The following is a 21,509-nucleotide window of genomic DNA, read 5'->3' on the forward strand; positions in this document are numbered from 1 at the left end:
ACCTGTTGTACTGTCTAGCCTGCCCTTGTTTTATTGTGAGTTAGAAGCGCTAGACATGGAAACCTGTTGTACTCTCTAGCCTGCCCTTGTTTTATTGTGAGTTAGAAGCGCTAGACATGGAAACCTGTTGTACTGTCTAGCCTGCCCTTGTTTTATTGTGAGTTAGAAGCGCTAGACATGGAAACCTGTTAGACTGTCTAGCCTGCCCTTGTTTTATTGTGAGTTAGAGGTGCTAGACATGGAAACCTGTTGTACTCTCCAGGCAGTATTATTGCTTCAATCAGCAGTTAATTAATGCATTTCTTTTTCAGATTTATTGTTGTTCCAATTGCTAAAAGCCTCGGCCTTAAAGAGAGAAATGTCTGCCTTGTGCCAAACCAGAATTTGGAGGCCATGTATAGAAGTATCAGAGGGAAGCAGCTGTCAAAGACAGACATTGAGGTAAGAAGGGACCTGTGCCTGACTGTATTGTAGAGGCCAATCAGGCCACAAAGTTGCGACTAAATTGGTCACCATGGCGATCTAGTTTTGTATTTTGCGACTGGTATTTTCATGTCAGTCGCCAACTGGCTCCTTGTCTTTAATTAAGTTTGGTGACTAAATATCTCTTGTCATAAGATATTAAAAAAGATCGTTTTTAATACGGTAAGTGCGGTAACTTCAGCGAAAAAAATCGATATCAGAACATAATAACATCGACTAGATCACTGCAAGGCCGGCCATGTGTACTGTTTTCGCTTTCGATATGAAGCTCCATACCTGGAATGAAGGAAGCACTTTCCGTTATTAAGTAATGCACTAACGATGTTAAGAGTTTAGTACCCACGCATGCGCAGTTCGACATCTGCCCAGGTGACAGCTGTGGCAGTCGTTTCGCCATTCAAAAACACGAAGTATTTTTCCATAAGTATTTTTCCATATTTGCGCAAGTCAAAACAACAACAAATCGTTGTCAATCGGCAAATGATGAATACCGTATTTTCTTTAGTATAGTGCACACCCCTCTCTAGCGGAATCAGTATTTTTTTGGGAAAAAAATTTGAATAGATCTACCAAGCGCAGAAAAAAAATTACACCGTAGATATATCTACCCCTTTAGCGAAGTCCGGCAAACAAACGGGTGATAAGAAACTTGGTCAGTACAAATTCGAAATTTGAGATAAAAAATCACCAGACATGTTGATTTACTGTTTAAATTGTATTTTTTTGTTCTGCTAGGCATTGTTTTATATAAAGGGATTAAGATTACCATGTGTATCTTCTCGTAAACTAAGCTGGAAACAGCAATCAGCTGTACACACATTTTCTTGGAATTTACCAGTGATTCAGTCAAGACACACCCAATGATATAACTTTACAGGTTTTTAATGCAAGGATCGGCAAAAATTGTATCTGAAACTATTTTTTCATCAGGAATAATATATTCCAATATCTTGTTAATTTAGATGCAGCCTTTACTAAACATATTTGAAATAATAATAACCCTAAGCGAAGCAGCTGATTGCTATTACCGGGTATTACATGGTTTTACATGGAACCAGTCTGACCAGTCACCGTAAAGGCTCACGTACACATGATCGCGTGATCGCGAGAATTACGTGTTGACACAGAATCGTCAAACAAAAACAAATATGACTTTTAACGAGTCAAAGTATGGCATTTATGACATATGTATCCATTCTCTGTCAACTAAAGTTTGTTTCAAGGCGTCAATAGCGGTAATCTGACTGTGGTTTCTGTTAATAACGGTGAGTTGTGTGATCTTCCGATCGCTTCACACATTATTTCACCGAAATTAATTAAAACAATATTAAAAGTAATTTTGAATAAAATTAATGAAATAAGTTACAAACATAAGTCCAGATATACAAAGAACACTTTTTATAGTCAGACAGTGTAATTACATGATTAATTTGCGTACTTCAGTATGGATTTGTTGACATGGTATTTCCGGTGTTATGTGCTCAGGGTAATGTCTTTCCATGGGGGAAAAACATCAAAACTCATTATTTCGTGTATAATGTGCACCCCCTTCTACACAGCTGTGTTTGTTTTTGGAAAAAAATGAGCAGAATACTCAAGAAAATACGGAATGCTTTGAATGGCGAAGCTGACACGGAAGTTTCATCGTCTGTCGACACGCTCGATGAACCAAAACCTGCAACTGGCACCGGTAAACTGTCAGATGATGTTACTGACACAGTGTTCTTAAGCTTGTCTGATGGATTTACTGACACATGTCCTAAAACTTGTCTGATGATGTTACTGACACAATGTTCTAAAGCTTGTTAGTCTGAAAAACTCAAAAGCTTCAACAACAGTTGTTTTTTTGTTGTTTTTTTCCAACATTTTATTGTTCCCAGAGTTGTAGATTAATACAGTATTCCGTCAAAGACATATTTCGGATTGCATAGAATGGCACAATACACTTTTTAGAAAATTTAAGGGTTGGAAACAAACATTGTCCTATTTCAAACCAACACGGTTGCAACACACTGTCAGACTCAAACATATCATGTATCAACAGAGAGCTATGAATCAAATGCTGAGAATAAAGTTAACCATTTTTTGTTAAAGTTATTTTTGTCATCCTTTTTTTCAGCAATAAATTTCTCGATTGAATATATCTTTTTAAACAATTTTATAAGTATATCTAATTTCGGTTTGGTTCCTTTAATTCCACTTACATGAATATGCCTTTTTCCCAATAAAACTATATGATTGATTAAAGTATTAGCGTAATTAGAACCAAACCAAATATGATATTTTGTCAATTTGATTTTTTGTGAAAGATAATTGTTAAGCCAAAGTTTGAGATCATTCCAAAATTGTTTAGTTTCATTACATTCCCAAAAGACATGGCTGACGTCCTCATTGACAGCATTACAAAAGCATTCAACAACAGTTGTTGTTCATGATATAAAAATGATTATTCAAACTAATGGATTTTTGTGTGTTTTGTTAGGCAGAAGCTCAGTTAAATTACAAGTCATTACTTTCGGCTCCTTACATTTTGCCTTGGCTCCTTGAAATTCTATTTGGCTCCTTGAAAAAAATATTTAGGAGCCAAGTGGCTCCTTTGAAATTTTTCTAACCTAGTGGCCTGCCAATGTAAGACATGACTGAGGGAGCATCTGTTGAAGACAGACATTGAGGTAAGAAGGGACATGTGCCTGACTGTATTGTAGAGGCCAGTGTAAGACATGTCTGAGGGAGCATCTGTTGAAGACAGACATTGAGGTAAGAAGGGACCTGTGCCTGACTGTATTATAGAGGCCAATGTAAGACATGTCTGAGGGGAGCATCTGTTGAAGACAGACATTGAGGTGAGAAGGGACCTGTGCCTGACTGTATTGTAGAGGCCAGTGTAAGACATGTCTGAGGGAGCATCTGTTGAAGACAGACATTGAGGTAAGAAGGGACCTGTGCCTGACTGTATTATAGAGGCCAATGTAAGACATGTCTGAGGGGAGCATCTGTTGAAGACAGACATTGAGGTAAGAAGGGACCTGTGCCTGACTGTATTATAGAGGCCAGTGTAAGACATGTCTGAGGGAACATCTGTTGAAGACAGACATTGAGGTAAGAAGGGACCTGTCCCTGACTGTATTATAGAGGCCAATGAAAGACATGTCTGAGGGGAGCATCTGTTGAAGACAGACATTGAGGTAAGAAGGGACCTGTGCCTGACTGTATTATAGAGGCCAGTGTAAGACATGTCTGAGGGGAGGATCTGTCAAAGACAGCTGTAGTTACATTAAGGTATACAAAGACATGCCCAGCAAGACTAACCAGTAGCCAGACTTTGGCTGGGCAAATGCATTAACATAGGCTACAACACAGTACTAAGGCCACCTATGGAGGCTCATGATAAATTTAGACAGCTATAGGGGAGCAGTATGAATAAAAGGACAAACATTTGGGGGATCATTGCAAGTAAAGTAGAAACTGTTGACACGGTTACTAAATGTTTTAAACTTTACAAAAACTCCCCTTCCACCATTCCCTTTGTTTGGAAAACATTGGTGATTTGTCAGCATGCTCTCACATGATTATGTGATAGATGTGACTTTTATACTTATTACTTCTTTTGTACATTTCAGAAAGCACAAAAACAAACTGATATGACAGAAAAACAAGTACAGAGATGGTTTTTCAAGCGTAGACTGAAAGATGTGCCAAGTAACCTCTTCCGATTCCGGGATCAGAGGTGCGTCTTTGCTCCCATACTGCATCCGCTTTTTGTCATCATGCGTATCAAAAACGGACTTGTATCTCTGACTGTAACTTGATAATCCAACTGATACTTGGTAGATGTTTGAACAAGTGTTTCGTTTTGACCAATTATGTTATTTTTTAACTTATCCCTCCACACTGGTATGCAATATTCCTTTTTGCCTCGATCATATGACAGTGAAGAACAATGTAAAACAATCACCTGAACACACCCTCCAACCACCTCGCTCCCAGCATACTCCTGTACATCTCGTCACCATTTCCTTCATCGTCTGTATTGGACAGACGTGTTTTGCTACGCTCCCAATTTACAATTGGAATAGACTTTGTTTGTTGTTTGTGTTTGCTGGTCTATTTTCTTAAGAAGAAGAAGAGGAAGAAGTTTATTCATGAATGAAGGCCACATGGCCCAGAGTTCATTTACAGGAAAAATATATAGTATGCACATGCACAAATTTTCTTACATTCATTTCTGGTAGATAGAAGACTGATAAATTTTGGGACAGATGGTTGCACATGGTAACATTTTGGAATTAAATTTTTGTCTCCTAGTTTTATAAAAAGGACAAATTAACAAATAATGGTATGATATACAAGGAGTGTTCATTAAAGATTTACCCTGACCCACTTCCGATATACCTAGTGGAATGAAACTTGGCATAGGTATTAGTCTTTCTCCACATAGGAACCACCAAGAGTTACACACTTCTCCCATCGTTTTATGCAACTATAGAGACCTCGTTTGTAAAAGCCCTCATTTTGCGTCTCAAACCAGGAACTTCAGAAATCAGTGTTTCAACATCTGTGAAACATTTTCCCTTCAAAAATGACTTCATGGTTGGAAAGAGGTGGAAGTCAGATGGTGCAAGGTCAGGAGAGTAAGGAGGATGTGGAAGGATTTCATAGCCACAGGACCGTGCTTCTGTCTGGGCAACATGAGAGTTGTGTACTGGAGCATTGTCTTGCAGGAGACGGACACCCTTGGTCAGCATGCCACGCCTCTTAAGCTTGATAGCGTCCCGCAATTTCCGCAGCAGTGAAGCATAATAAGCTCCTGTAATTGTGGTACCCTTTGCCAAGAAATCCATCATCACTACTCCGTGCTGGTCCCAAAACACCGTGAGCATGACCTTGCCTGCAGAGGGTTGGACACGTACCTTCTTTGGGGGTGGTGACTCCACATGCTTCCATTGCATCGACTGAACTTTCAGGATCTCAGGATCATAGTGATGGACCCATATTTCATCCTGTGTGATAAGTCTGTCAAAAAAGTTTGCCTGTTTTTTTTGCACATGTCCAAAAGATACTTTGAGCAATTGACTCGTTCCTGCTTTTGGAAAGGTGTGAGCAACCTGGGAATCCATCATGAAGACACCTTATGCATGTTCAAATTGTCATGGATGATTTTTTCCTAAGACCCTACATTGATCTTGAAATATTGTGCTAACTGGCGAACAGTTTTACGTCGGTCTGCCAAAATGGCGGTCTCCACTTGATGGATAGTGTCCTCATCAATGGCTGAATGGGGGCGACCAGGAATGGCAGCTGTTTCCACAGATGTCCGACCACACTTGAACTGGCAATGCCAGTGTTTAACAACGTCATATGATGGGGCATCTTCCCCATAAGTTGCTTTCATTTCATCGAAAGTTTCTCTTGGTGTGCGACCTTTCAAATATATAAACCTAATCATGCTAATCACTGCTCGGTATTCTACTGGCTCCATTGTCACACCCTACTCAATCATAACACCTGTAAAAGTGGTAAGATTAATAGTTCGGTGCTGCAAATTCAGACATAACCCATAGATACATGTGTCATTACACATGTGAAATTTCAACCAAATATGATAACCCTAAGTGGTTTAGGGGAAATCTTTAATGAACACCCCTCGGATTTATCCCTTGTGTAATGTTATTCAGGGTTCCTGGCCATATTTTATCATTTAATATATAAAAGGCTACTTATCTTCCTCACTTTGTGTTCTCTGTATGTTTTCCAGTACTTGTCTTGTTCCATCCACCTTTTGTGTCATTGTTATTGTCCATTTCTCATGAAAATGTATGTTTCATGTTGATACGCAGCTTCTCTCTTCCGCCATTGCCCCATTCTGCATGTGAATGTTCTGCTTTGGTTTTTTCTTGTGTTCCTACCTCCCTCTATTAACACACTTACATGCGCAGCTCCAGGGTGACCAGCCTTGGTTGTTCGGCTTCACCTTGCTTATCAACTGCGTTATCAAGCCACCTCCGCCTGGCCTGCTCCGTATTACTCTTGAAGATGCCGGGGTAGAATAGGTCTTCAGCAACCCATACTTGCCGTAACAGGCGACTATGCTTGTCGTAAAAGGCGACTAACGGGAATGGGTGGTCAGGCTTGCTGACTTGATTGATACATGTCATCGATACCAATTGCGTGGAACGATGTTCATGATATTAATCACTGGATTGTCTGGTCCAGACTCGATTATTTACAGACTGCCGTCATATAGCTGGAATATTGCTTAGTGCGGCTTTAAACAACAAACCAACCAACCAACCGTATTACTGACAGCACTCACTCGTCAGAATTTGCCGACCTCACCTCATGCATGTCAATTCGGCAAGCTTACCACTTTGTCACCATTAGGTACATCTCCCATCATCACCCACAGCCTGAAATAACTGCCTGCCAGTGGCTGGTAACTTTTCTGTCGGGCTGCATTAAATTTTCTTCCACCTCCCCGACTGTCTAACTCCTTGTAGTTTCTCAAGTATTTGTTGGCATTATTTCAACTGAATTAAGACGTGATTTGCCCCTAAGTTTTTGTGATTTTTCAATGTTTATAAGGTCTGAATGCGGGTAGGTAACTTTGAAGATGGGCAGGCAACACTCGTGGGTCACCTGCCTGACTGTCTTGTTGGGTTATAAATATATTTCAAACGCTGTCCTGCAAGGCATTCGAGATCGCATTAGCCATTTCCCTTATAGGGTTTTGAAGCCTCTGCAGCAGTAGAGCAGCCTGTCTACTCTTCAGATCCTGTGGATCATGGATGTGCTCGAGGAGCCTGTCCTGCCTTCGGCTATATGCTCCTTTGATCTCAAACTTACTACACTTACCTACGCGGTCCCTGTTCATTACTTGGTTGATGGCATCATGATCAGCATCACTCAAGGGTTTGCTTCCCAAACCTGCCATCACACTGTCTTGATTTGAATTGCATGGAATTTCTTTACCAAACTTGGTGCCTCCACTTGTTGCTGATGGTTACACTGCCACTGATCTGGTCTACCCATTCAACCTGGCAACTTCCAGGTCTCACTTGACTTTCGGGATACCTACCTGCATGTCCTGATTATTCCAGCCCATCGTCAGTACCTCCATTTATCTTCAATGTCCGTCAATACAAATGGAAAGTCCTGTTGTTCGGCATCTCTATGGGCCTGTGGTTTTCACCCGTATTACACCAGCGGGGATCCCATTCAGCTTGTACGTCAAGGAATGCCTGATGAGCAAACCCTCATCTCAGCTGCTTCACAGACAGGTCAGATTTACACTCCGTCTCCTTCAGCAGATCAGTTTCGTCTAGTCAAAGTTAACACCCTACAAGACCCTTCAATTCATACAACCACCAGCTTCAGACGATCTGGCTTGGGATCACGATGCTCCACCATTGAGTGGAAGGGCCAACACGTGTATGCATTTCCACCTCTAGTGCTCCTTCCCTGATTTCTGCATCCGCAGTGGACATCCAGCTTCTTGTAGTAGTGCCTGATTGGCTCAGTTGGATGTGGTTCCACCACCTGCTCCGACTCACTGGAGAGCCAGAGAGTCATGGGATCTACATTTGTGGTCAATTTGCACAACACGCTGGTGGCCAGGGTTTTTGGACGGCAGCGGCTCTCACTATCCGTCAGACACACCGCCCATCTTTGGCATCTCTGTATGACCAGAAATGGTTATCAAGAATTATTGCCGTCAACATGACAGCTGGAGAAGCTGGAAGGATCAAGTCTCCATGTCTCTAGGTCATGGTTTTGTATTAAAACTAGAACAACCTGCTTATTGTTTGGTTGTTGTTTAGCGCCGCACTAAGCAATATTCCAGCTATATGACTGTGGTCTGTAAATAATCGAATCTGGACCAGACAATCCTGTGATTAATATCATGAGCATCGATCCACGCAATTGGGATAGATAACATCTATCAACCATGTCAGCGAGCCTGACCAACCGATCCCGTTAGTCGCCTTTTACGGCAAGCATGGGTTGCTGAAGATCTATTCTACCCCGGATCTTCACGGGATTTCTTATTGCTAGTTCTTCTTTCATTATTATTGATCATGTCAAGGGACAATGCTTTGTCAGGTGGCCATTCTGTTTCAGCTCTCAGCCAAAATGTAGGCCCAGACCACCATAACTCATTGTGGATGAGTTGTGAAACTAACAGACCTCTTGTTAAGATATCTGCAGGATTTTCTGCAGATGGTACGTGTCACCATTGAAATGGATTTGTAGTGCTGTGTATTTCTCCTACTCTGTTGGCAACAAACGGTTTGAAAGTACGACTATTGTTTCTTATCCAGCACATAACACTCCTACTATCTGACCAGAAGGTAACTGTTTCAATCTCAATGTGAAGGACTTTGACCACTTCAGAGACAACTCTGAGGCCAAGTACAGCTGCCATCAGTTCAAGGTGTGGTATGCTACAGGCTTTCAACGGAGCTACACAACTCTTTGCAGCAACTATCCTGCTTGACTTCTTTCCGTCCATGTAAGTATAGACAGAGTATACAACGGTGCCATATGCATCCTGTAATGCATCAGCAAAGGTATGAATCGAGACTGAACAAACGTCAGCGTCAAGGCGCAAACATCTGGGTACCTGAACACCTTGTACTTCCTTCCATTGTACCAACCATTTTTCTATTTTGTGTTGCAGGTGTTGAGGCTGTTCATCATCCCAGTTGTGTCCTGTTAACCACATTTCTTGTAACAGTATCTTTACAGTAATGATTAAATGGTCCTATGAATCCAAGAGGATCCAATAGTTTTGCAATGTGCCTAAGAAAACCTCTTTTAGCGGTTTCTTCTTCAAGAAACTTTCCTATTTTGAATGTGAACATATCTTTTTCAGCAACCCACATTAACCCAAGTGCTTTCACCGATGGTAAATGGCCCTTAAACAGATCAATTTCAGAAGCCCTATCTTTTTCAGGAATGTTATCAAGGACATTCAGGCAATTGGACAACCATTTCCAAGCATGCATTGAAGCACTGGACCATAACTGAGTTTATTGGTTGTACAGTTCTATACCTTCATCCACATTCTCCACCGAGTCCATGCTGTTATCCATGTATGTGGATTTTATGACGGTCTCTGCAGCCATAGGCAGATCTACAAGATGTGCCTAAGCATGTTCCTGGGTAACTTACTGAGCCAAGAAAGGAGAAGAGGTGTTCCCGAATACAAGACGACTGAACTTGTATACCTCAGGAGTAATATCTGTATTCATAGATCTCCAGAGAAATCTTTTGCAAGGTCTATCTTCCAGTGATATTTTGATCTGCCAGAACATCTCTGCTATATCACAAATGAGAGCTAATGGTTTTCTTCTGAACCTTATCAGCACATCAAAGAGCTCACTGTTGAAGCTTCATTCAATGATGTGTCCTGATACTTTGCCGAAGCATTAAAAACAATACAGACATTTGTTGTGGTCTTGTGCTGTATCGGGAAATGAGGAAGATACCACACATCTTCTTTCGATTCCTCATGATCTACCTTACAGATATAACCTCTGCATACTACACGTCTATATAAGTGCAATAATCTTGGACGCGACGTTAAACCGCATTTCACCTCACCTCTGCATACTACTTTCAACATACTGCAAGATGGTATTGTCGTAGGCTAGTGCTGTGTCCTGGTCTTTGGATAACTTCTTTTCAGTGCTAAGAAACCTACAAAATGCCATGGCATAATCATTTGGCAATGAAGGAACGTTATTCCCATGAATACCAATCAGGTATCGGCCATTCGTATATACACGTGTGTCTCCTGTTCTTTGTGAAGAGCTTGTTCATCATCTGGTAGAAGGCGTTTGAGAGGAGTCTTCAACTCTTCAACTCCCAAAATGACTTCACCAATGAGCACAATTCACTGGACCCTTGATGATCTGGGGTACAATAGGTCTTAAGCAACCCATGCTTGCCGTGAAAGGCGACTATACTTGTCATAAATGGTGACTAATGGGATCGGGTGGTCAGGCTTGCTGACATAGTTGATCGATCCCAATTGCGTGGATCGATGCTCATGATATTAATCACTGGATTGTCTGGTCCAGACTCGATTATTTACAGACTGCCGTCATATAGCTGGAATATTGCTTAGTGCGGCGCTAAACAACAAACAAACCAACCAACTATTCACTGTCTTTGCTGTATGTGTGGTATGTATATGCACAGTGTGTTTGGGATGTTGCCTGACTGCTTACACTGCTTATGCATGTCCACCCAAGAGGCGTTCTCCTTGCAATAGGATCGCCTATATCTCCACAAACATCTTCGAATGACTGATGTAATTGCATGTGATCAATACCTATCAGTAGATCGATGATTAGATGTCGCCCAACACTTGGAAAGTTGATGTTTTCCATGTGACTCCATCAGTGTCTGCATTTCTGCCAATCAATCACTTGCAGGTCACCTGTGACCCTAGTCATAGTCAGTGCTGTCGTTTCCATATCCACACTACTATCTTCACTCTCAATTCCAAATACCACTGGCTTGGTCTCAAATGTTTCTTTCTTACCATTCAAGGCACTCACAGATATTTTCTCTATTGACCCCTGCATCCCTAATTCTGAAGCTACATGAGCATTAATGTATGACCTGGTACTTGCATCATCCAATAATGCGTTGACACGGATCCTTTTAGTTCCATTCTTCAGCACTACTGGGACTGTCCGAAGTGCTGTGAACGTTTGGTCAGATTCCAATGTCATAGTTGCATGTGCTCTTTCAGAAAAGCCCTGGTCATGACCTTTTGTTTGTGAACCTAACTGAGTATCCTCTATATTCACAACTAAACCATTTTCTGCAAAGTCCAGATTGCCATGTGCAATGTCTGTTGTGGGTATGTTATCAAGTGAGAGTCTATTGTGGGTTTTCGTACACTCATTGATCCCACACCGATATGCATATCTACATTGTGAGCCAAGATGATTACCACCAAGACAACGAAAGCATATTTTCATTTTCTTAGCAGTGTTCCATCTCTCAGAAATATTCATATTCTTGAACACATTGCATTTCCATAACACATGCCTTGCACTTGACCTCCCTCTTTGACTTTCTATTTAGCACAGACAAACAAGCAGGACTCTTTCCTTTTGAACTCTAGTCTTATGCTTTTATCAGAAACACCATGTATTGTTTCGGCAGCTATCGTTTGGTATTCAGCTTCCTGAAGTACCCATCTCTCAGAGTCTCGACAGACTCTTGCCTATCTCTGTCATGAAGCCATCTTTGGTATTGTGCGATCATTGACTCAGTCATTTTCGTATGTAAAGTGGCATACAATAACCCATGACCCATTCTACTCTATCTGCTTCTTTTAGACTAACGACTGCAGTGTCCAAGACATCAGCAAATCTTTGAACATCTCTGGCATTCCCTTGTCGAATAAGCTTCAAATGTGTCACTTCTTCTAACTGTAATGCTGCTTGACACTTCCTACCACCAAGCTTTCTTTCTAGGCGCTCTAATGCAGTGTCATAAGCTACAGCACTATGACCCAAACCTTGTACTGCTTTCAAAGCTTCACCATCAAGATATTGCCTCAGCTGCAATAGCTTGTATTCAGCAGTGGCTGGTGCTTGGTCTATGCATGTCAGAAATGCAGCTTTCCAACTTCCATAGGATTTCATATCACCAGAAAATAGAATAGAATACAATCTTTTGAGTGTCCTACTTGACACGGAAGTCACATCTGACCTATTATCTAAGTGACATTGTGCCTGTTCAACTACAGCATTAGTTTCATCTTCAAGATGACTGATCTCTTCTTCAGTTTTAGTGACATTTTCATCTTGCTGATTCTTTGCATAAGCCAGAGTGAGTTGTGTCATAACATCAGTTGCTTTCACCTGACTTTCTTTCATTATATCTATACCATATCTAATGTCTATTTGAGATTATTGGTCAGGAGATTCGAGTAAATTGTACAACATGTTTTTGGCTTTTGTAAATGTTGATTTAACATTGGCTTTTTGTTGTTTCAGTTTCAAAATGTTCTCCAGTTTTAACAGAAACCTGTTTGTTTCTTTGGCCAGAGACTAATCGCTCTTTACAATTTGACTTACCGTTTGGAAACCATACTCTGCTACCATATTGGAATGAGGCAGTTCTTATTCCCCGTCACATAAACAACAAGTCAAAAAGATCAGGTCGGAACACTTAATTAGACAAAAGACAGACACACAATCCTTCCTTGCAAAACTGAAGAAGTCCCCTCAAAATGACACTTTTTCTGTATATTCAACGAAAGTGTGAATAATTGACCACTTTCTGTTTTAAAGTGGTTTTAACTTCCCGATAATGGAAGTTAACGGTACTCAAAATCAATCGCCAGACTGGCGTTCTAAGGTTACCACGAATAAATGTCAACTCAAATATTACGCTATTCAACATAGTGAAAACATGAAAAACACGAGATTTACAAAAAAGAACATGCGCAAGTGGTATGTTTGGACGAGCACTTTCAAGTTAACTCATGAGTGTATTTGGGCGAGCTATAACAAAACAAACCGAGAACAGCTGTTTCCTTCTGTTCACAGGGTACTATGTATTGTGAGGGCAACTACGGTTCCTGATCGTTCGAGTACCCCCAGATGCAGCTTAATTTCAGACCCAGCCTTACCTGTATTACAGGACTAGTGAAGTTGAACCTACCCGTGGGTTGGAGACAAAGTGGCTGTCTAGTCTAGTCTGTGCCCTGGCCCGACCACCAAGTTGGAAAAGGGGTATTGCGATCGTAGAAAAGGTAATGATTAGCACAGGAGCATGCTGGGAGCAAGATGGTCACAGGGTGTGTTCGGGGATTGTTTTACATTTTTCTACACTGTTATATGATCAAGGAAAGAAGGAATATTGGATTCTGTTGTGTCAGGATAAGTATATAAACAAGGGTAATACTCTGATTCCCTCTGTTTTAAACAAGTGTTTTGTTATGACCAAAGTCTATGTTGACTGTTTCAGCTGGCAGATGCTCTTCTACTCGATGTCCTTCCTATATGGAATGTTCGTTTTGTGGGATGTGAGTACACTAGCTTATATACATGTCCTGTGTCACTCATAAAACATTTGCTCTCTTTCCCACCTCTAATACCTAATGAATCGTTTGTGTTAATTTCTTTATTGAATGATATAATAATGTATGTTTATTGAGAGGAAGGAAGTCTATGGGAAGTGGATGATCACAATATCTGCAATGTATTGATGTGTGAGGTACACCTTTCCCTGTTATCTCTGACTGACACCTCTCTCTGTTGTCTCTGATTGACACCTCTCCCTGTTGTCTCTGACTGACACCTCTCCCTGTTGACTGTGACTGACACCTCTCTCTGTTGTCTCTGACTGACACCTTTCCCTGTTGTCTGTGACTGACACCTCTCCCTGTTGTCTCTGACTGACACCTCTCCCTGTTGTCTCTGACTGACACCTCTCCCTGTTGTCTCTGACTGACACCTCTCCCTGTTGCCTGTGACTGACACCTCTCCCTGTTGTCTGTGACTGACACCTCTCCCTGTTGCCTGTGACTGACACCTCTCTCTCTGTTGTCTCTGACTGACACCTCTCCCTGTTGCCTGTGACTGACACCTCTCTCTGTTGCCTGTGACTGACACCTCTCTCTGTTGCCTTTGACTGACACCTCTCCCTGTTGTCTGTGACTGACACCTCTCCCTGTTGTCTGTGACTGACACCTCTCCCTGTTGCCTGTGACTGACACCTCTCTCTCTGTTGTCTGTGACTGACACCTCTCCCTTTTGCCTGTGACTGACACCTCTCTCTGTTGCCTGTGACTGACACCTCTCTCTGTTGCCTTTGACTGACACCTCTCCCTGTTGTCTGTGACTGACACCTCTCCCTGTTATCTCTGACTGACACCTCTCCCTGTTGTCTGTGACTGACCCCTCTCCCTGTTGTCTCTGACTGACACCTCTCCCTGTTGTCTCTGACTGACACCTCTCCCTGTTGTCTCTGACTGACATCTTTCCCTGTTATCTGTGACTGACACCGCTCCCTGTTATCTCTGACTGACACCTCTCCCTGTTGTCTCTGACTGACACCTCTCCCTGTTGTCTCTGACTGACATCTTTCCCTGTTATCTCTGACTGACACCTCTCCCTGTTGTCTCTGATGACACCTCTCCCTGTTGACTGTGACTGACACCTCTCCCTGTTGTCTCTGATGACACCTCTCCCTGTTGTCTCTGACTGACACCTCTCTCTGTTGTCTCTGATCGACACCTCTCCCTGTTTTCTGCCTGCAGAAGCCGTGGCTGTGGGACACAACAAATTGCTGGAAAGGCTGGCCTAAACAGGTATGATAATCATCATCCATGATGACAACACATCCCTTTTGAAAGTCATGGGAAAGATAAAAACATAAGTCTTCTTCAAGCTATAGTAATGGTCGTGATCTCTTGGATAACTAAAGGGCAGATAATATTAGTCCACACAGATTGGAGTGGCTTCTCTTTGACAATATGTATTAATGTAGTGAAATTGCTGAGCTCTACCTATAATTTATTTGGGTCTCATTCGTGTCAGTGATTTGTCTTTGGTTATCATTAAAATAAACTACAATTAAATACTGCCTGTGTATTGTGTGCCCGGTGCCTAACAGTTTCAGTCCAGTAGTCCTTATAATGATATCAAATAAGCAAAACCCCTAAAAATGGCAAATTTCTACTAGTCCTCATGATACCTTTACTATTGGGCAGTTTGGCAAGGACTACAGGACTAGTGCCAATTTCTAACACTGCCTGTGTATGATGGTGGACAGTGTCAGGTGTATGATGGTGGACTGTGCCAGGTATATGATGGTGGACTGTGCCAGGTGTATGATGGTGGACAGTGTCAGGTGTATGATGGTGGACTGTGCCAGGTGTATGATGGTGGACTGCGCCTGGTGTATGATGTGTGCTCTGTGCCAGGTGTATGATGGTGGACAGTGCCAGCTGTATGATGGTGGACTGTGCCAGGTGTATGATGGTGGACAGTGCCAGCTGTATGATGTGTGCTCTGTGACAGGTGTATGGTGGTGGACTGTGCCAGGTGTATGATGGTGGACTGTGCCAGGTGTATGATGTGTGCTCTGTGCCAGGTGTATTATGTGTGCTCTGTGCCAGGTGTATGATGGTGGACTGTGCCAGGTGTATGATGTGTGCTCTGTGCCAGGTGTATGATGTGTGCTCTGTGCCAGGTGTATGATGATTGACTGTGCCAGGTGTATGATGGTGGACTGTGCCAGGTGTATGATGTGTGCTCTGTGCTAAGTGTATGATCGTGGACTGTGCCAGGTGTATGATGGTGGACTGTGCCAGGTGTATGATGTGTGCTCTGTGCCAGGTGTATGATGGTGGACTGTGCCAGGTGTATGATGGTGGACTGTGCCAGGTGTATGATGTGTGCTCTGTGCCAGGTGTATGATGTGTGCTCTGTGCCAGGTGTATGATGTGTGCTCTGTGTTGCAGCATGTCACCAATGACCTGTACTACTTTTATCTGGTGGAGCTGGGCTTCTACTGGTGCCTGCTCTTCACACTTTTCTATGATGTCAAGCGCAAGGTAGGTCAATAGCAATAATTAGGAATCTTCCATTCAATCAAATACTGTTGAAAGTCACTCACACAATCATCCTGCTTTATCAAAATGTAAGATAGCTGCAAATTACTTGATTAACATGCTGTTGTTTTTCAGGACTTTTGGGAAATGGCTACACATCACTTGATCACGATGCTACTGTTGTACTTCTCCTGGATCACTAACTATGTCCGTGTGGGGACACTGGTCCTAGTCGTGCATGATGCTTCTGACCACTGGATGGCCGTAAGACATTTCCTCTTCTTTGTGCCCTGGCACTACCTCCACTACCTCTAGTACCTCTATTACCTCCACTACCACCACTACTGCCCTCACCACCTCCTCTCCCCTCTCCCTTACCAACCTTCTCTCCCTCCACCATCTACTCCACCACCATCACCTCTTCGCCCTCCTCCTCCTTCACCACCTCCTCTTCCTTCTCCCTCCACCACCTCTTCTACCTCCTCCTCCTTCACCACCTCTTCTACCTCCTCCTCCTTCACCACCTCTTCTACCTCCTCCTCCTTCACCACCTCCTCTTCCTTCTCCCTCCACCACCTCTTCTACCCTCTCCCTCCACCACCTCTTCTACCTCCTCCTCCTTCACCACCTCTTCTACCTCCTCCTCCTTCACCACCTCTTCTACCCTCTCCCTCCACCACCTCTTCTACCTCCTCCTCCTTCACCACCTCTTCTCCCTCCTCCTCCTTCACCAACTCCTCTTCCTTCTCCCTCCACCACCTCTTCTACCTCCTCCTCCTTCACCACCTCTTCTCCCCTCTCCCTCCACCACCTCTTCTACCTCCTCCTCCTTCACCACCTCTTCTCCCCTCTCCCTCCACCACCTCTTCTACCTCCTCCTCCTTCACCACCTCTTCTCCCTCCTCCTCCTTCACCAACTCCTCTTCCTTCTCCCTCCACCACCTCTTCTACCTCCTCCTCCTTCACCACCTCTTCTCCCCTCTCCCTCCACCACCTCCTCTCCCCTCTCCCTCCACCACCTCTTCTACCTCCTCCTCCTTCACCACCTCTTCTACCTCCTCCTCCTTCACCACCTCCTCTCCCCTCTCCCTCCACCACCTCTTCTACCTCCTCCTCCTTCACCACCTACTTCACCACCTCCTCTCCCCTCTCCCTCCACCACCTCTTCTACCTCCTCTACCTTCACCACCTCCTCTTCCTCCCTCCACCACCTCTTCTACCTCCTCCTCCTTCACCACCTCTTTCACCACCTCCTCTCCCCCTCCATCCACCACCTCTTCTACCTCCACCTGCTCCACCCCCTCCTCTCCCCTCTCCATCCACCACCTCTTCTACCTCCTCCTCCTTCTTCACCACCATGCTTGAATGTCTGTAAGACACACTAGTGAAAGACTAGCTGCCAATATGCTAAAAACCTGAATCAAAGACCATGTCCTTTAGGAATATTTAATGTCGTGTGCTTTACATGTGGACATCCATGTCCTGTAGGAATATTTAATGTCCCATTCTATAAACGTGGACACCCATGTCTTGTAGGAATGTTTAATGTCCTGTGCTAAACATGTGGCATCAATGTCCTGTAGGAATGTTTAATGTCCCGTGCTAAACATGTGGCATCAATGTCCTGTAGGAATGTTTAATGTCCCGTGCTAAACATGTGGCATCAATGTCCTGTAGGAATGTTTAATGTCCAATGCTATACATGTGGACATCCATGTCCTGTAGGAATGTTTAATGTTGTGTGCTAAACATGTGGCATCAATGTCCATTAGGAATGTTTAATGTCCCGTGCTAAACATGTGGCGTCAATGTCCTGTAGGAATGTTTAATGTCCAATGCTATACATGTGGACATCCATGTCCTGTAGGAATGTTTAATGTTGTGTGCTTAACATGTGGCATCAATGTCCATTAGGAATGTTTAATGTCCCGTGCTAAACATGTGGCGTCAATGTCCTGTAGGAATGTTTAATGTCCTGTGCTAAACATGTGGCGTCAATGTCCTGTAGGAATGTTTAATGTCCTGTGCTAAACATGTGGCATCAATGTCCTGTAGGAATGTTTAATGTCCCGTGCTAAACATGTGGCATCAATGTTCTGTAGGAATGTCCTGTGCTATACATGTAGATGTTTTCTCTGTTCAGGCAGCTAAGATGGCCAAATACCTTAAGAAGCAGATGCTCTGTGAAGTGTTGTTCTTCATCTTCATCCTGATCTGGGTGTTCTGTCGGCTGTACCTCTACCCCTTCAGGTGAGCCACTATTACTAACTTCATCCTGATCTGGGTGTTCTGTCGGCTGTACCTCTACCCCTTCAGGTGAGCCACTATTACTAACTTCATCCTGATCTGGGTGTTCTGTCGGCTGTACCTCTACCCCTTCAGGTGAGCCACTATTACTAACTTCATCCTGATCTGGGTGTTCTGTCGGCTGTACCTCTACCCCTTCAGGTGAGCCACTATTACTAACTTCATCCTGATCTGGGTGTTCTGTCGGCTGTACCTCTACACCTACAGGTGAGCCACTATTACTAACTTCATCCTGATCTGGGTGTTCTGTCGGCTGTACCTCTACCCCTTCAGGTGAGCCACTATTACTAACTTCATCCTGATCTGGGTGTTCTGTCGGCTGTACCTCTACCCCTTCAGGTGAGCCACTATTACTAACTTCATCCTGATCTGGGTGTTCTGTCGGCTGTACCTCTACCCCTTCAGGTGAGCCACTATTACTAACTTCATCCTGATCTGGGTGTTCAGTCGACTGTACCTCTACACCTACAGGTGAGCCACTTTTACTAACTTCATCCTGATCTGGGTGTTCTGTCGGCTGTACCTCTACCCCTTCAGGTGAGCCACTATTACTAACTTCATCCTGATCTGGGTGTTCTGTCGGCTGTACCTCTACCCCTTCAGGTGAGCCACTATTACTAACTTCATCCTGATCTGGGTGTTCTGTCGGCTGTACCTCTACCCCTTCAGGTGAGCCACTATTACTAACTTCATCCTGATCTGGGTGTTCTGTCGGCTGTACCTCTACACCTACAGGTGAGCCACTATTACTAACTTCATCCTGATCTGGGTGTTCTGTCGGTTGTACCTCTACACCTACAGGTGAGCCACTATTACTAACTTCATCCTGATCTGGGTGTTCTGTCGGCTGTACCTCTACACCTTCAGGTGAGCCACTATTACTAACTTCATCCTGATCTGGGTGTTCTGTCGGCTGTACCTCTACCCCTTCAGGTGAGCCACTATTACTAACTTCATCCTGATCTGGGTGTTCTGTCGGCTGTACCTCTACCCCTTCAGGTGAGCCACTATTACTAACTTCATCCTGATCTGGGTGTTCTGTCGGCTGTACCTCTACCCCTTCAGGTGAGCCACTATTACTAACTTCATCCTGATCTGGGTGTTCTGTCGGCTGTACCTCTACACCTACAGGTGAGCCACTATTACTAACTTCATCCTGATCTGGGTGTTCTGTCGGCTGTACCTCTACACCTTCAGGTGAGCCACTATTACTAACTTCATCCTGATCTGGGTGTTCTGTCGGCTGTACCTCTACACCTACAGGTGAGCCACTATTACTAACTTCATCCTGATCTGGGTGTTCTGTCGGCTGTACCTCTACACCTACAGGTGAGCCACTATTACTAACTTCATCCTGATCTGGGTGTTCTGTCGGCTGTACCTCTACACCTACAGGTGAGTCACTGTCACCAACTGGCTGTTAACTGGCACCCGTATGCTCACTGGAAATGCAGTAGCCTTAGTGAAAGGGCGCTGCATCAGGTGTTTGCTGGAATTTGGAGAGGTGGGAGAGACTTCATCAGTGATGAGAATATTTGTGACAAATGATTGTGTGTTTTTGAAGGTGAAGGTCACTCACTGTGTTATCAAGGCTTGTGTACACAATATTTTGAGTACTTCTGATTTGAATTGATTATTCACTTGCGAATATTTCATCTACCAGTTTTGTAAACATGTCTATCTTTTTTTAATTTTCAAATGCAGGTTAATAATTTACACAGTAAAGTGAAATCAAGACAAAATTGTGGTCAAAACTGCCAAACAACATTTCATGAACTCTGTTTCAGTGATGCCAGTGAACTGTTTTATTGTGTTGATATCTATGAATACTTCATCTCTGTAAATAATGTTACAGGATATTAAAGACCACCTACTTTGAAGTACATGACTATGTTTCGGTCGGGACATGCTTTTGGCTGTTCAACTTTCTGCTGGCTGTCCTGCAAGTTCTACACATTCTGTGGACATACTTCATACTGCGAGTGATAATCATGAAAGTTACCAAAGGATCGGTAAGGCTGCCTGCACCACCAGTGGCACATGTCACTTAGTCTGGTGTAGTCACATTGCTCTATGTGAACCTCCGTGGTCATTCCAGTGTTTGTCAAGAACACTGGTCTGCTGGTCGGAGACTAGCATATTTTCTTAAGGACCATTAAACTTAAATAACAGCTGGTCCTGTGATCTGGTGTTATTTGGGTGTGAACCAAGTAATTTAAATTTGTACATGTTTGAAATCAGCGATAGCTTGACTCTAAACTCTTAAGCAAAACCTGCAACCGACCTTAACAACCCTCCATGGTACAGTGGTTAGCTTCTTGACTGGTTTCCTTTCCAATTGCGCTTTGCGCCTTATTTGGTCTAGACCACTGACATATTAAGGTCAGTGTCGGCAAAGCTACAGATAAGCAGCATATTTGAGTAAAATATCCCCCCAAAATTCAAAACCCAATTACTTTCAATTAACTCGCATACAGAAACACATGCATTAAATGAAAAACTCAAATGTATAAAAACATCACACGTAAATACCCAATGAAGCGAATTCAGGTGAATAAACAGGTATAACGCAATTGGACAATAAAAGTATGAAATTTGATATAAAACATCGCTAGACATGATGATTTACCATTTAAAATGTATTTCCTGCTTTCCAAAGCATTGTTTTATATGCAGAGATTAAGATTACTGTGTGTATTTTCTCATAAACTAAGCCGGAAATAGCAATCAGCTGTGCACGTTTCCTCCCAATCTACGGGTGATTCAGTTAAAACATACCCAATGATACAACTTCAAAGCATTTTGATGCAATGGTCAGAAGAAACATCCTGCGCTACATGTATTTCGATTGCGAAAACGTTATGTTGACATTGAATAGTCAAACTGCCTCAAATATGACTTTTCGCGAGTCATGGTATGGCCTTTATGACATGTGTATCCATTCTCTTGCAACTAAAGTTCGTTTCAAGGCGCCAATAGTGGTAATCTGACCGTGGTTGCTGTAGATAACGGTGAGTTGTGGGATCTAGTGTACCGATCACTTCGCATAGGATTTCACCGAAATTATGGTAAACATTATTATAATTTTTTAATTAAATTTTGAATATAATTAATAAAATATATTGCAAACATT

General features: G+C 43.0%; 1 protein-coding gene across 1 annotated transcript in view; it reads left to right on the forward strand.

Annotated features, from left to right (window-relative positions):
* LOC139473403 (ceramide synthase 2-like) overlaps nucleotides 1-21,509 on the forward strand; it is a 53,430-nt gene that overhangs the window by 19,801 nt on the left and 12,120 nt on the right. Inside the window, exons 2-9 of the mRNA XM_071255973.1 lie at nucleotides 312-441; nucleotides 4,104-4,210; nucleotides 13,480-13,537; nucleotides 14,774-14,824; nucleotides 15,980-16,072; nucleotides 16,205-16,333; nucleotides 18,213-18,319; nucleotides 20,232-20,388. Coding sequence (XP_071112074.1) covers nucleotides 312-441; nucleotides 4,104-4,210; nucleotides 13,480-13,537; nucleotides 14,774-14,824; nucleotides 15,980-16,072; nucleotides 16,205-16,333; nucleotides 18,213-18,319; nucleotides 20,232-20,388 — 832 coding nt within the window. The remainder of the gene's footprint in view (nucleotides 1-311; nucleotides 442-4,103; nucleotides 4,211-13,479; nucleotides 13,538-14,773; nucleotides 14,825-15,979; nucleotides 16,073-16,204; nucleotides 16,334-18,212; nucleotides 18,320-20,231; nucleotides 20,389-21,509) is intronic.

Source organism: Haliotis cracherodii, unplaced genomic scaffold, assembly GCF_022045235.1.
Source record: "Haliotis cracherodii isolate W230 unplaced genomic scaffold, xgHalCrac1.p SCAF_28, whole genome shotgun sequence".
NCBI lineage: Eukaryota > Metazoa > Mollusca > Gastropoda > Lepetellida > Haliotidae > Haliotis > Haliotis cracherodii.